This window comes from Bubalus bubalis, chromosome 3 (genome assembly GCF_019923935.1).
Source record: "Bubalus bubalis isolate 160015118507 breed Murrah chromosome 3, NDDB_SH_1, whole genome shotgun sequence".
Taxonomy (NCBI): domain Eukaryota; kingdom Metazoa; phylum Chordata; class Mammalia; order Artiodactyla; family Bovidae; genus Bubalus; species Bubalus bubalis.
The window spans coordinates 42754959-42770473 of NC_059159.1; the positions used below are offsets into that span (position 1 = coordinate 42754959).

A 15515-nucleotide genomic window follows, 5' to 3' on the forward strand; every position below is an offset into this window, starting at 1 on the left:
TGTGATAAATTCTCAGTAAACAATGAAAATGTTACTCGTTCAGTCATGTCCAACTCTTTGTGACCCCGTGGACTGTGGCCCACCGGGCTTCTCTGTCTGTGGAGTTCTCTAGGCAAGAATACTGGAGTGGGTAGCCGTTCCCTCCTCCAGGGGATCTTTCCAACCCAGGGACCGAACCCAGGTCTCCTGCATTGCAGGCAGATTCTTTACCATCTGAGCCACCAGTAAACAGTGGCCTTCTGTATTTTTCATTCATGGAGCCCTTTGTGGGTCACTGGATCCTGGAAGGTGAGACTGGACAGGGCCCCTAGATACCTTCTCTGTTTTACTGATGGGGAAATGGAGGCTTGGGTTGGGGGAGTGATTTCTGCAGAGGGATTAACCTCATAGGGGCAGGACCAGGACTGGCAGGCTGACTCCTGGCTGTTGCCTGCTACACCCACCCACACTCCCTGCATCTGGCAAGAAGACCCCAACCCTGGAGCTGATGAAGCCCAGGGTTACCCACCTACCCTAGGACAGTGGGGGTGGTAGCTGCTCCTGGCACACCTCCTGTAGCTGGAGGTATACCCTCAGATGGCAGATGGCCCCAGGAGTAGTGGAGGGTTCACTGTGCAGAACAGTTGGGCCAGATGCTCTTTGAGCCCCAACATCTGGAGTTCTAGCCCTGCCCCAGGTTTGCTGTGTGACCTGGGAAACCTCTCTGGATTCCGTTTCTTCCTGTGTGCATGAGGGTGGGCTGAGATGTTCACAGAGGCTACAAGAGCTCAGATTCTGGGGACTGGCCACTTTCTTGCCTGGATCCCAGCCGAGCGGAGGTGCCCCATTCATCTCTGTGCTCCAGATTTGACCAAACTGCCACAATTTGGCCAAGAGAAGGTAGTAAGAGGGTGCAATGGGGCAGTGGTCAATGGCAGAGGAAAGGAGGATAGTCTAAGTCTGGAGGCCCACCAGCTCGTGCCGGTAGAGACTCTTCATCAAGTGCCAGCTGGGGCTGTGCTGGGGCACTGCCAAGGGCTGACTGCCCATCTTCTCCCTTCAGGACACACCCACCCTCCCCTGCCCACCCCTACTGGCCAAGGGCCAAGTACTTTGGGGAGCAGGAAGCCTTCTGAGTGTGCAGACATGCAGAATCCTGGCTTGGAGACCGTGTCCTCTGAGCCCACCCTGCACTGTGCTTGGCCCCAGGGTCAGCAACTACGAGCCCAGATGAAGGAAGAGAGATGTGCCTCGTGCTGGATCCTTGGCCATGGGCACAAGCTGTACCCATGCTGAGGGTCCACCAAGAAGTGCCACCAGGAGATCAGAGGAGACAGCTGTTGTCACCCCCTGGGCCAGGCAGGGGTGGCTCCCTGCTGCCCAGGAGGGACTGGAGCTGGGTATGGTAGGATGGGGAAAGTTTAAAGAAGACTGTTAGATAGTTGCTCAATCAAGTCCAACTACTTACAATCCCATGGACTGTAGCCCACCAGGCTCCTCTGTCCATGGGATTCTCCAGGCAAGAATACTGGAGTGGGTAGCCATTCCCTTCTCCAGGGCATCTTCCCAACCCAGGAATTGAACCTGGGTCTCCTGCATTGCAGGCAGATTCTAAGCCACCAGGGAAGCCCTTAAAGAGGCAAAGAAGTGAGCAAATGGGGCAGAAGGGGGAAGGCACCTGTTTTGGCAGAGAGTTCCCTTGGAGGGTTTCTCCTCCATTCAAACCACTGTCCACCCCCACAACGGCCCCTCCAGGACGCCACCAGGACCTCCTTCCCATCACCCTACGCTGCAGGGCTCTCAGCATGAGTGCCCTAGGATAGTGGCGGCCAGTTAATGGGGAGATAGTGAAGAGGGACAGCTGAGGGCCAGTGGCAGCAGTAGACAAAGCTGAGTGATGGAGCTACTGAGCTCTGGGTCCTAGTCCCAGGCATGCCACGCACTGGCTGTGCAACCTTAGACAGCTTACTTAACCATTCTGGGCTTCAAATGGCTCTATCTCTGGGGAGGATAGGTGATTACATGTGAAGGTGCTGAGTGCCTGCTTAGCACATGAGGACGAGGAACAACAGCTGCCTGGCTCCAAAGCACAGGAAGCAGAACGTATCCATTCTGGTTCTGCCATAGCTTTCGGGTGATCTTGGAGAAGCCACACCCCAGCTCCAGGCCTCAGTTTCCCCATCTGTTCTATTGGGTTTGTATTGCCTTTCCTGTTAATACAAGAAGTCAACAGCAGAAAACCTATCTCAGACACAGGAATACTGTGGGGTGAGTATGTCAGTAGCAGCACATGGAGTCAGGCCTCAGGGGCCTCTGTGACCCTGCCAGCCTCTAGCCGGGGGCCCTCAGTTCAGGAGGCAGGCCTGGACCCAGTTAAACTGTCACTGTGGACACCAGGCTCTGGCTCTGGGGGGGCCCCAAGTGCTCTTACTCCAGGGGCCTCTCTTCCTGCCCTCAGGCTCTAGGATAATGGGGGTCTGCAGGGGCCAGGCCTTCGCTAATCCCCTATTAAAACTTGAAAGGGGCCAGGGAACCTCCAGAATAAACTCATTAGCTTTTATGGGATAATAAATGGATCCCATTAAATTCTCATTCTCCCTATGCTGGGCCAGCTTAACCTCCAGAGCCCCAAGGGGTAGGCTCCCTGCCCACTGTAACCCCTAGACTCCCCCTGTACCCACCAGCAGGCATGCTCCCTACAGCTGAAAGCTGGTGCTGCTACAAGTGGGGATCAAGCCTGACCTGTCTGAGGACTCTGGGGCCCCCTTCCATGTGCCAGCCTCTGAGACCAGCAAGTCCCTCCTGCCTTGGCAGAGGATGGGGGGGCAGGGCGGCCTGTCTCTAGTTGGCCATCCCCAAACCAGGAGGACCCCACTCCACAGATGAAGAAGCAAATGCTCGGGTGGGCAGCCCCCAGCTCAAGTCACACAGCTAGTGAGAGATAGATGGGGGATTGGAACCTGAGGGTTTTCTGTCTGGAGCAGAGAGATCTGCAGAAACAGTAGCCCTAAGCAGGCAGCCCACCTGGGCCTGGTGCAGCAGTTGCCCCAGGTCTACACTGCATGAAGACCACCACCCCGGACTCTCTGGTGGTGTAGTGGTTCCACTCTGCACTTTCGCTGCATGGGGAGGGTTCCACCCCTGGTGGGGGAACCTGCCTGCTGCCTGGGGCGGCCAAAAGAAAAGACTACCACCCTCCCCCATTGCCTCCATACAAACCAGTTCAAGCTCCTCAGCCCACCCATGCTGTGACTCCTGGCCACATCCTGGGCCTCACTGAGCCTCAGTTTCCCCATCTGTCAGACAGGGACAAAACACTACCCCTGGAAGCTATGAAGAAGAGTCCCCAGTCGTTATGGGCTTCCCAAATCAGAGATGAGCACCCCGCCCCATTTGGATCCCAGTCTGTGGGGGTGGAGGATGCTTCACCCGCCGCCCCAACTCCACCTTCAACTCGCTGGATCCAGGGGAGGAAGGGGGCGGGGCCGGCGGCTCTCCCTGGGAGGACCCGGCTGGAGCCGAGAGGAGGGGGCTTCCGATCCCAAGAGGGGCCACAGCGGGGCGGCGAGGGCCGGGAGGCGGAGCGGGAGAGAATCCACCGGGGAGGCATCCTGAATGGCTCATTAGTGCCGATGAAAGCCTTTTTTCATTTCGTCTAAATACTTTAAACAGGGCTCCCTCCGATGTCTATTTGCATAGCTTAAGAGCTAATGTGGGGGGAGGGCCCAGGCGGCGGTGGCGGCGGGGCCACACCGGGGCTGGGGGCTGCCGGGAAGCTCGGGGCCTCCGCCAGCGCCAGCGGGGGAGCGGGGAGCGGAGAAGGTGTTTCCCAGCCCCGGCTCTCGAGAGCGGGGGAGGGAGCGGCCGCCCAGGGAGTGCATTCCTGTGTCCAGGCACCGGGTGGACCGGGCAGCCGGGGGATCCTGGGGGGCTGTATGACTATGGGCCACTGTCCCCCAGCTCCATGCCGGCCTTGGAAGCGGCGGTCCTTTGCACCATGTGGTACAATATTATCCTCCTTTAACAGAAGCCAACAACACTGACATCCTCGAGGTCACACACACTGCTATACAACAGGGAACATGGTCCCCCAGGAAGGAGAGGGTGGCCTCACCCAGGCCAGCCTCTCCCAATCCCAGAGGGCTGCCCTCCTCGGAGTGTGGCCTCACCTTCTGTATCCCCACCACCACCCTTCCCCCCAGAAACCCCTGCTACTTAGAACATTAAGATTCTCATAAAACCTCTCCAAAGCGTCCGTTTTACAGCTCAGGACACAGCGGTGACTGGCCTGGGCTCCCTAGACTTTTAAGTGGCAGAGCTGACATTTAAACCCCAGTGCCTGTGTGACGCGGTGCCCCCTCCCTGTGAAGCAGTGTCCTTGGCCTCTGGTTTTGAGTTCCATGGGACTCCCTGGGTCCCAGCCCAAAGGCCTCCTGGGGGCCCAGCTTAGGTCCCAGGTGCCAGAAACTGTGGCCCCAGCTCCGCTTCCAATCTGTATCAGACCGTGGACAGGTCCAGTCCTTTCTCTGGGCCTTAGCTTCCTGTACTGGCTAGAGGGCTCTCTGCTGGGGAACACCAGTCCCATCCTCCTGTGAGGCAGACTGGTGTCTTTTGAACCAGATCAAGGTAGGTTCAGATCCCAGCTCCACCGTTGTGCCCCAGGCAGGTCATCACCTTACTTCTCTAGGCTTCCAGTTCTTTTCCAGTAATGTGGGAATAAGAGTCTTACCTCACAGACTTGTAGTGTCACATAATCCAAGATCTGGGGATGGCCTGACTCAGTGTCTGGTACACATTAAGGTACCTGAAGAGACTGGGCATTTGGCCCCCGACACCTGGTAACCCACTCCAGTATTCTTGCCGGGAAAATCCCATGGCCAGAGGAGCTGCATGGGGTCGCAAAGAGTCACACATGACTGAGCAGTTAACACACACCTCCTGTGTATCACACCCTCTTTGTTGACCTCTATACCTTTGATCTCAGTCAGCCCAGGCAGAGAGAACCCAAGGAACCTGGCGAGGGAGGTCACAGGGCCAGAGGCTTCCATCAGAATCACCAGAGTGTCTGGAGACGCCCTATCCGTAGAAATGGCTTGTCTCCCACAGATTATCCTACCCTCTCTGACAGTGGGGAGCACCCTCAGGGACCAAGCGGCAGCTGATTGTGGAATCAATTTGCTCGTTTGATATGCTATCTCCATCCCATTTAACCAAGTGCTCAGTCCCCCCAGATAACACAATCAGTGCAATCGACAGTGACGGGAGGTGCCCATTAGCTCTGCTCCATTGCCCAGCACCCACCTGGCAGCTGGCGGGAGGAGCCGTGCCCACTCTGGTCCCTTCCTGAGACAGAGGCATTCCCTCTCCCAGTGAAGACTCCTGCAGGCGCCTGCCCAGGGAAAGTCATCTCTTCTTGGGCCACCCTGGAAAGGGACACCAGAACCCTAAGGCTCCAGTCTGTGTGATGAGAAAGGCTCTTCTTCCTTGTGACATGCTAAGATTAGTCTCAGGTCACCTGGCAAAGACAGTGTGACATCTGAGAGCTGGGCAGAGAGTAGTCCTGTCCTGGCAGGTCACAGGCACTCCCTGGACCCTCCACCACAGACTCAGAAGAAAGACACAGGACACTGGCGGACCATCTGCTCCAGGGGGTGTGGGCCTGGCTGTGTATCTAGTTTGGGCACCGCGTTGTCAGTGTCTGGTACAGAATGCCAAGGCACAGATGGGCTGTTTTAGTGAGCGTCCTGAGAAATTGGGGTTGGTCCTGCTTTCTCAAGGCTTTGGACCCCCAGACCCCTCTGGCCCAGAGCAGCAGAGGGCCCTCTGACCTGCAGCCACCTCCCCCACCCCAGTTTCCTCCCTCCTCCCAAGTGTCTAACACATCAGAGCTGCCATGGTCTCCCAAACAGAATGTAGGCCATCTGCTGCATCCTCGTGCCTGCCAATCCACGGGGTGGGTGTGGAATGACAGCCCCACCATCGGATGTGCAGAGGAACCAACCTTCTCCTTGCCGACTGTTATCTCACCCTGGCTGTGTTTCCCTTCGAGTCCTCATGCAGCCATTTTGAGAGTTGTTCAAATCAGAATATCTTCCCAGCCTTCTCGAAACTGGCAAAATTCTATGTGAAGTGTATCTGGAGCCAACATCCATTGACCTTTTTTCTAACAGTCTAGGATCTGGGGAGCCTGGTGGGCCACAACTAGAATATGCAGTATCTCTCCAGCTATGATGTTGTTAAATAAGTCAATACAATCAATAGCATAGCAACTCAGACCAGGAACAACAAACACGTTTCTTCTTCTTCCATGCCCTATCTAATCCATTGGTAGTGGCTGCCTGCATAACTGTGTTGAGAAGGATTCTGAAGTCCCATGTGGCCTCAGCAAGAAATAATCAACATTGGTTAACAATGTCTTCCATGGATTGGGGGTGACATGCAGATGACCCTACTTTAGACCCCTACCCTAGATGGATCCTGGCTTGTGTCAAAAAAGAGATAAAGAGAATTCAGAAAGACATAGCAAATGGGAAAGGGAAGCAATATTGTCTCAGTTAATCCTAGAAAAGAAACCCCATTTTACAGATGAGAAAAATAAGGTTCAGAGAGTTTATTTGCCCAAAGTCACACAGTCCCATGGTGACAAATTTGAAGTTATATCTGCCTCACTCCAGAGTTTAGCTTCTCTTACTCTATTCATATTACTGTTCTTGGTGGACAAAAAAGAGCGAGAGAGACAAAAGGAATGATTTTATGGAAAGTGAGAGAAATCAGGTGTAATGGGACCCTAACAAAAAAGTCGTCATGAATCCATGAGTCTAAAATAAAATCACAAATACGTGAAGTATTTCCTGAGACTAATGACCAGCAATTTCATTGAGAATAGAAAGTGAGCTTGAATGCAAAAGACGGTAAAGTGTCTTTCTACAATGCGGGAGACCCAGGTTCGAGCCCTGGGTTGGGAAGATCCCCTGGAGAAGGAAATAGCAATCCACTCCAGTACTATTGCCTGGAAAATCCCATGGACAGAGGAGCCTGGTACGCTACAGTCTGTGGGGTCACAAAGAATCGGACACGACTGAGCAACTTCACTTTCACTGTCTTTGAATGCAAGGCCCTGTAATCTCAGGCAGAAAAGTCACGGTGACGGCACTCTTGCTAAGGGTGTCATCTCTGACCTTCAGTTGACTGGTGGTTGACTTCGAGCAAGTCATTTCCTTTCTTTGACCTTGTTTCCTCATCAAAAGCAGACCTTTGAACTACATTAGGGATTGGAAATATTTGTTCAACATGTGTGTCTGAGGTGTCCGGCACGGCTACCTAGAGTGCTGTGTTAAGAAGGATTCTGAGGCCGAATCTGAGAACAACCAAGAAATAGTGCGATGACAGATTAGCCTTCCAGGTGGTGCTACTGGTAAAGAATCCGCCTGCCAATGCAGCAGACCCAAGAGACCTGGGTTCGATCCCTGAGCTGGGAAGATTCCCCTGGAGAAGGAAATGGCTACCCACTCCAGTATTCTTTCCTGGGAAATCCCATGGGACAGAGGAGCCTGGCAAGCCACAGTGCAAAGAGTCAGACACAACTGAGCACTTGACAGCAGCAGCAGATTAGTAATGGCCGCCTCTGGTGTTGGTGGGGGGAAGAGATCTCTCATGTGCCATCCTGGAAATGCGTGCTATCATCTCACTTTCAGCTCTCAAACTCTATAGCTCCATGATTCTCAGCCATGAGGACACTCCCCAAGGCTCTCGGTCAAAAGAGAGATGGGTCTCCCGCTGCCTGGACTGGGTGTGCCGCTGCTCACTGTGGAGCAGGAGGAGAATCTCTGAGCACTTGTTATCATTTCAGGACTCTCCTTGGACGCCCCCACGGAAGGGGAAGGGCAGGCCCCAGGCCTCGAGGAGACGGATGGAGAGTTGACAGCGGCCCCTACACCTGAGCAGCCAGAACCAGGCGTCTACTTCGTCACAACGGCTCCTACCCTGAAGCTGCTTAACCACCACCCCCTGCTGGAGGAATTCCTGCAAGAAGGGCAGGAGAAGGGCGAGCTGAGGCCTGACCCACCTACAGCGAGTCCCCTGCCCCGCCTGGCCAACCAGGACAGCCGCCCCGTCTTCACCAGCCCCACTCCAGTCACGGTGGCAGCACCTACTCAACCCCAGTCCAGGGAAGGACCCTGGAGCCTGGAGTCAGAACCCCCTGCACTTCGTATCACAGTTGCCCTACCTCCGGGGCCCAGCATGGCAGTGCCCACCCCAGGCCCAGGGGAGAGGCCCAATACTACACCCCCTAGTGGAGCATGGACTCCAACCCCAGAGGGTCCTGGAGACATAGGCAGGCCCTGGGCTCCAGGGGTCATGTCCCAGACCACAGGGCTCGGGATGGAGGGGACCGTCGCCACCTCCACGGCTTCAGGGGACGATGAGGAGACCACCACCACCAGCAGCATCATTACCACCACCGTCACCACAGTCCAGCCACCAGGTCAGTTACTTGCTGGCTCAGATCCCATCTAGAGATGGGGACGGGGAAGCTGGGGGCCCTCTGGATTCCTCTCTCTGTGTCTCTGTGCTGGCCTGCCTTGCCCTTTGGCACCAAGGGCCAACCCACAGGGAGCATGTGGACTGGAACCAGACTCACGTTCAAATCCTGACTGAAAGGATTTGAAGTTCAAACCCCAGACCTTGGGGCTTCCCAGGTGGCACTAGTGGTAAAGAGCCCACCTGCCAGTGCAAGAGACGCAGGAGATGTGGGTTCGATCCCTGGGTCGGGAAGATCCCCTGGAGGAGGGCACAGCAACCCACTCCAGTATTCTTGCCTGGAGAACCCCATGGACAGAGGAGCCTGATGGGCTACAGTCCTTAGGGTTGCAAAGAGTCGGACATGACTGAAGTGCCTTTGCATGCACACCAGACCTTAGGGATTTTATCTAACCTCCCTGAGCCTCTTCTGTAAAATGGCAATAAGAAGACCCACCTCAGTGGGTCACTGTAAGAACTGAGATAAGATTGCACACAGTAGGTGCTCAAGAGAAGGTGGTACCCTGCTTTCAACAGGGTAATAGAACTCCCAAAGAGTGAGTGTCATCACATACCAGACATGCACACACACACACACACACACACACACAGGGCAGCCATCGTTGGACCCAAATTGCCAGAGCTAAGTTTAGCTTATGTCTCCCCCTGCCTTCCAGGCCCTTGCAGCTGGAATTTCTCAGGCCCAGAGGGCTCTCTGGACTCCCCCACGGCCTCCAACTCACCCCCTGATGTCGGCCTGGACTGTTTCTACTACATCTCTGTCTACCCTGGCTACGGTGTGGAAATCAAGGTGAGTGGCCTGGATCTGGCAGAGGAAAAACTGGGGTCAGTGTCTTATCTTTCCAGAAAGGTGCTGGTTACTTGGGGGAGGTGGGGATGTGCCAGGTCATCAGTGGGAGAAGGGGCCTAGGAGCAGGGTCGGGTGATGGGCCTAAACCGTGGTTGGATTCTGCCCTGTGCATCGGGAAGTGGAGAGCTCCTGTTCCCACTCAGCAGTGCCGAGGCTGGGAGGGGGTGGCAGGAGGGGCAGGTGTGCCCCTCGTCTTCCCCCAGGGGTTTAATCAGGAGCTCAGGAGAGCCCGAGGAGGGGCTCTAGCCATGGATGGCAGAGGATTGGGTGAGTGTCTGAATCCAGGTGTCTGAGTCAAAGAGGACTCAGGGTAGCCTGGTTGGGCCTCTGAGAGCCCTGGAGCCTCACTTGCACGTTTATTCACTCACTCATTCCCTTCAGCAAATACCCTCTGAGCAGCCTGCTCTGCTGGCTCCTGGAATGCGAAGGTAGGAAAGACAGACGTGGCTGCACCATCCAAGGTGACCAGCTGCTGGGGGAGTCAGACCTAGCACCCAGCCGCCTGCCCCCTGCCTTCCTGCACCATCTCACCCCTCCCCTGGCATGAAGTGTTAGTCGCTCAGTCGTGTCCGCCTCTTTGCAACCCCATGAACTGTAGCTGCTTCAGGCTCCTCTGTCCATGGGACCCTCCACGCAAAAATACTGGAGTGGGTAGCCATGCCCTTCTCTAGGGGATCTTCCCGACCCAGGGATCAAACCCAGGCCTCTTGCATTGCAGGGGGATTCTTTACCGTTTGAGCCACCAGCTCTCTCTTAATCCCCAGACCTGAGCCTGTAGGTCCTCATGGCTGCTCCACAGGCTCCAAACCCAATTCTTCCTTTTTGCTGCTCTAAACCTGCTTGACACTCTACATCTATCCTTAGAGACTGGCCCCAACCAATCAGAAACCTAGAGCAGCACCCCCATGGTACATTGTAGACAGCATCCCTGGAACTGTTCAACCTTGGCCCTTCCCTCTCCCTGTTCCCTGAGTCCACGAACTCATCCCCGAGTTCTATCACCATGACACTCTCCCAAACTCAGATCTGCCTACTGCTCCCTCCTATCCCAACCACCACGTGGTCCAGCCTCTGTCATCCCTCCCCTGATGATATAGTGGCTGGCTCACTGGTCACTCCACTCATGCTTGTCCCCTCCTACCATCCTCCACCCACACTGCAGTCATTTTTCTCAAATGAAATCGATCCTACCTCCCACGTCTCCCCCAAGGGCCTCTGAATCAAGGCCAGTCCCTCTGGGCCCATCTCTAGCCGTTTCCTCCCTTGTTCTCTACTCTTGCTTTGCATTAAACAGCTTACAGCTAATGGAACAGACCAAGCGCACTTTCCTCACAAGCTCCTATTGCACCTGCTGGTCCCTTTGCCCAGAAGAGTCATCCTGCTATACCTTCCCTTAGGACTCTAATCTGGCCTCACTTTTTCTGGGAATTCTTTCCTGATCCCCAGAGCTGGGGGTATCTCCCATCATAGCTCATTGCTCTGTCTCCAATGGGTGTGTTTATAGCTGTGCACCTCCCCAGCTAGACTGTGAGTTCCTTGAGGGGTGCCTTGAAATTCAGGGCCCAGACTGGCTTCTCCATGGTCTGATTGAATGAAATGGACCAATGAATGGAGGAGGGAAGGAATGAGGTGACATTTGATGTGACTCTGGAGACTGAATGGAGGTGGAGAGGAGAGGCATTCAGCCCAGTAGAGGGAATCAGGCAGGTGATGGAGGAGCCAGGGAAGGGGCAGAGGAAGAGTCCGGGCAGGGAGCAGGGCAGCACTGCCTGTCTCCCCTTCCTGGCCTGTCCCCCACGCATCCCAGAGCCCTGGATCTGGGCTGAGAGCCAGCTCATCTGTCCTGGGGCAGCACCCTCCCCTCTGGGGATGGCAGGTCCAGGTCTCTGAGCCAGACCCTGAGGAGGGGGCACCTTCTCCCACCCCTGGTGGGCCCCTCCCCTTCTTTCTGTAACTGTTTGCTCCTGTTCTGCCAAGCCCTGTGCCCCTCACTCTGGTCTGACTGGGAGGGTAATTAGGAACAGTCACCACCCCCCCCCCTCACCCCCGAGCCATTAGCTCTCAGTGCCGCTTAATAAGGTAATTAATGTAACATCATCACCTGATGAGTGGTGGCACCGGCTGTGGCTCACCGGGTGAAAGGCGCCAGCTGCAGGTGTGGGGCAGGCGGGAGGGGGGGGCAGATGCCAGGCTGGCTGCCCCCCTGCAGGCCTGGGCTGGCTTTACCTGCCCCCCAAGCCTACCACCCCCACTGATGCCCACTAGGCCAGGCTGGGCCGCATCCTGGTACTCTCCACAGTGAGGTGAGATGCTGTGGGCTCTGCCTGCCCTGGCCCTGGCCCAGGCATCTGCCCCACCCTGGATACCCACCCCCTCACATAAGCCCTAGGAAGCCCCTTGTCTGTTGTCTGGTTCTGCCACATTTTTTTTCATCAGATGCAAAAGCTGTTACCAGGCAACCTTGAGAGGAAGACCTGCCACAGCCCTGGATGGCTGTTAAGACATGTAGCAGACAGATGCTGGCCGCGCCCTCTACTCCCCCACCACTGGGCAGAGTCCTTGGGGACCTTGTCAACCTGATGGCCTGAGACAGAGTCTGAGGCCATAGCAGGGAGGGCCAGGTGGGGAGGGACACAGAATCAGCCAGCGCTGAAGCAGGATTTAAGGTTCTTCCATGGCCAGTTCCGGCCACTTTGGCTCCTATCCAGGCCTCCTGGGAGCGCCACACAGGCCACTTGGGGACCTGAAGAATTACTGACACTGCAGACCAATACCCAGTGGGTGTGTGAAAAACAGACCATCATGGAAAGGGAATTGCCCAAGGTCACTCCGTTAATCATTAACTAATGTTTTTTGACGAATGAATTTTTTCCACAAATACAGATCAAGCAATTACTACATGCCAGGCTCTGTGCTGGGCGCTGGGGACACAGATCTTCACAATTAGTGGGGGAGACAGAAATAAAAAATGATGACCACCATCAAAAAAAACCCACCACCACCACCAATGACCATAAAATGCACGGTACTGTTGGGGATGGGAGTGGGGAGCACGGAGGACCGTAGGAGTTCTAGGATGGGGCACACTCCTTCAGCCAGCAGTCAGAGTAGGGGGGTTGGTCAGGGAAGGCTTCTGGGAGATGACCATACCTACTCTGAAGGCTGAAGGATGAGAGGCCGGCAGCCAAGCCTGGGCTTGGAAGGACAGGTAAGGCAGACTGGCCCTTGAAGCCTGGCCTGGCAGTTTTGGACAGGTGACTTTATTGCAGAGGAGCAGGAGGTGGGCTTCAGGGCTTCTCGATGGCACTCCTGCCAGAGGCTAGGTCAGCATAAAATGCTCTCCTGCTCAGAACTAGATGTTGGGCCAAGCCATGCTGGGCATTGGCGGCAAGATGAGTGAGACTGTTGGCACGCCTAGGAGGCTGCCCACTGCTCCTTTAGGCTTGTGGCTTCTCCCTATCATGGGTAAACCCCTGCCTACCCCTCCATGAGTCCACAGAGATGGCTCACACTAGGTGAAAGGGATGGAATCCTGGCAAGGGGGACAGGAGGAGCCATGGGAGGAGAGGAACATCTTAAAGACACATAAATCACAGCCCTGCACTGGTCAGCCTGGCACCATGCTGAGCCCCTGCCATGTGCCCAGAGTCCTGGCTAAAGACTGGGACCCTAGGCAAGACCCTTTCAATCCCCTCTTTGTGAGGAACAGTTGCAGGGTTCTAGAATCTCTAATGGCCCAGCTCCCCATGGCTTGGACCACCTCCTTTTAGGATGCTCCTTGTGCCCTCCAAGAGTGAGGATCTGAGCTGCCTGCAGGAAGAAGGCCAGGCAGGAAGAAGCTTGCCTGTTTCGACCAGGAGTTTGGCATGGGGCTAGGCTCTTTTTAGACAGATCCAGAGAAGCCCCTTCAGATGGGTGGGCTTGAGCTCTGTAGCCCATGAGGGTCCCATTTCCTCTCCAGGCAGCCAGTCTCCCCTGAGGGCTCCAGGCCTTTCTGGGCCTGGCTCATGTCTCTCACTGTGCTTGGCATTCCAAGAGCCTTCCCACTGCCAGCCCCATCTTGGCTTGATGGCTGTCTGTACCATCTGGAGCCTGGGCACAGCTGCCCACCATCCCTGCCCTGGTGCCCCGAGTGGCCCCTTTGGAACACTGCTCTCCCAGGCCAGGCCAGCTGCCAATTTGATAAGCAGAGCCCCCTATCCTCCCAGGCGAGGACCAGGCCTGATGCAGGAGTACATGGTGGGGCAGTGCAGTGAAACTCCTCAGCAACCTCTTCTTTCTTGGCTCCAGGGAGGCCCATGTGGGGGCGGGGGGTCACAAGGGAGCAGCAGGTCTAGCCCCATGGATCTAGGCCCTTCTCCCCATCCCTAAAGCAGACCCTATGCCATCAGGGTTTGCAGACAAGCATCAGTTAAGACAAGGGCATAGAAGCTATAGGACTGGGCTTCCAGTCCTGTCTTTGCAGCCTATCTCTCAGTCATGGGGCTAAGCCCCTGGCCTTCTCTAGGCCTCTGTCCCCTTCTGTGAAAGGAAGTTGAACCAGATGATGTAAAAGTGTCCTCCACACCAGTCCCTCTGAATGTGGCTCCTTTTCTGGCTGAGAAACTCCCTCACAGGTCAGACTGGGCAGTGGCACCTCAGGCCCTTGACCCTGTTTCCTGCTTCCTAGCAGCTGGCTTCCTTGGTGGCTCAGACAATAGAACCCTCCTGCAGTGCAGGAGACCTTGTTCAATCCTTGAATCAGGAAGATCCCCTGGAGAAGGAAATAGCCACCCATTCCAATATTCTTGCCTAGAGAATTCCATGGAAGGAGGAGCCTGGCAGGCTACAGTCCATGGGACCGCAAGGAGTCAGACACGATTGAGCGACTTTCAGAACCTGGGCCAGGGAGAGGGTGGTTCTCAGGTACCGTGCCTCTCAGGCAGAGCCCTGGCACAGCTGAGGTGAGGTGGCCCACAGCCTGGATGGGGCCCGGGTCACTCCAAAAAAGGGGAAAGAGACTGCAGATGCTCTGCCCACTCTGTGCTGAGCCCGTACAGGTGGGATCTAACATAATCCTTACAACCCCAACTCACAGACAAAACTGGGACTCAGAGAGTTCGTGTGACTTGCCCAAGGACCTATCAACTAGTCAGTGACGGAGCTGGGATTTGATCCCAAGATTCAAGAACCCCTGTTCTTCCCCTGGCCCAGAAGATTGGCCTGTTCCAAGAGGGAATTCAGCTGGGGACAATTGAAAAGCTCCATCCGCCACCCCTTTCCTCAGCCTAGCCCTGCCTGTTCCTTTAGGACCCCCATTGGAATTCTCCCAGTCTGGGGGCAGAGGCCTGGGATACATATGCATGAAGGCACAGCACTGGACCAGGAAGCAGGAGTCCTGGCCTGGAGACCTGGCTTTGCCTCAGATTCAGTGTGTGACTCAAAGAGGACCTCTCAACTTCTTTGATCACAAGATTCCTCTCTATAGAGTGGAGGTAACCACAACCTCCCTGCCTCCTTTATTGAGGTTCTGTGAGATCTGAGAGGATAATGGGTGTGAAAGAGCTTTGAAAACTGTAAAGGATCTCATGGGAAGAACTGCGATTCTACTACTGTTGGAGTGAGGGAGCACGTGGACACTAGGGAACACATATGTGTGGACATGCGTGTGCCAGCTCATGTATTTTAGGGAGTAGTGTGCACACAGTGGGTGGCGCTAGTGGTAAAGAACCCACCTGCCAATGCAAGAGACAAAAGAGATGTGAATTCAATCCCTGAGTCAGGAAGATCCCCTGGAGGATGGCATGGCAACCCACTCCAGTATTCTTGTCTGGAGAATCCCCATAGAGAGGAGCTTGGCGAGCTACAGTCCATAGAGTTGCAAACAGTCAGACACGACTGAAGTGATTTAGCACGCACACACGCACCTGCATGCAGTGGGCTTATGTCAGAGTACACACATGGCTGTTGGTGACCAGGAGAGGGCAGTGGAGCAAGGGCTGTGGTCAGCCTCTGGGGGTGGGACTCAAGTGCTGGGGGAGGGGCTTGCACATGAGTCATCCGTGAGCTCGTGGCCTGCCTCTGCAGGCTTACACTCAGGTGATAGTGTGCAAAGCCTTGTGGCACCATCCTGCCGGTGAGTCATACCATTAGAGTGTGTTCTGGA

General features: G+C 55.4%; 1 protein-coding gene across 2 annotated transcripts in view; it reads left to right on the top strand.

Annotated features, from left to right (window-relative positions):
- Nucleotides 1–15515, top strand: part of SEZ6 (seizure related 6 homolog) — a 47716-nt gene that overhangs the window by 13427 nt on the left and 18774 nt on the right. For both annotated transcript variants that reach the window (XM_044939494.2, XM_025280981.3), the window contains exons 2-3: nucleotides 7829–8464; nucleotides 9177–9310. In XM_044939494.2, the coding sequence (XP_044795429.2) occupies nucleotides 7829–8464; nucleotides 9177–9310 (770 nt within the window). The remainder of the gene's footprint in view (nucleotides 1–7828; nucleotides 8465–9176; nucleotides 9311–15515) is intronic.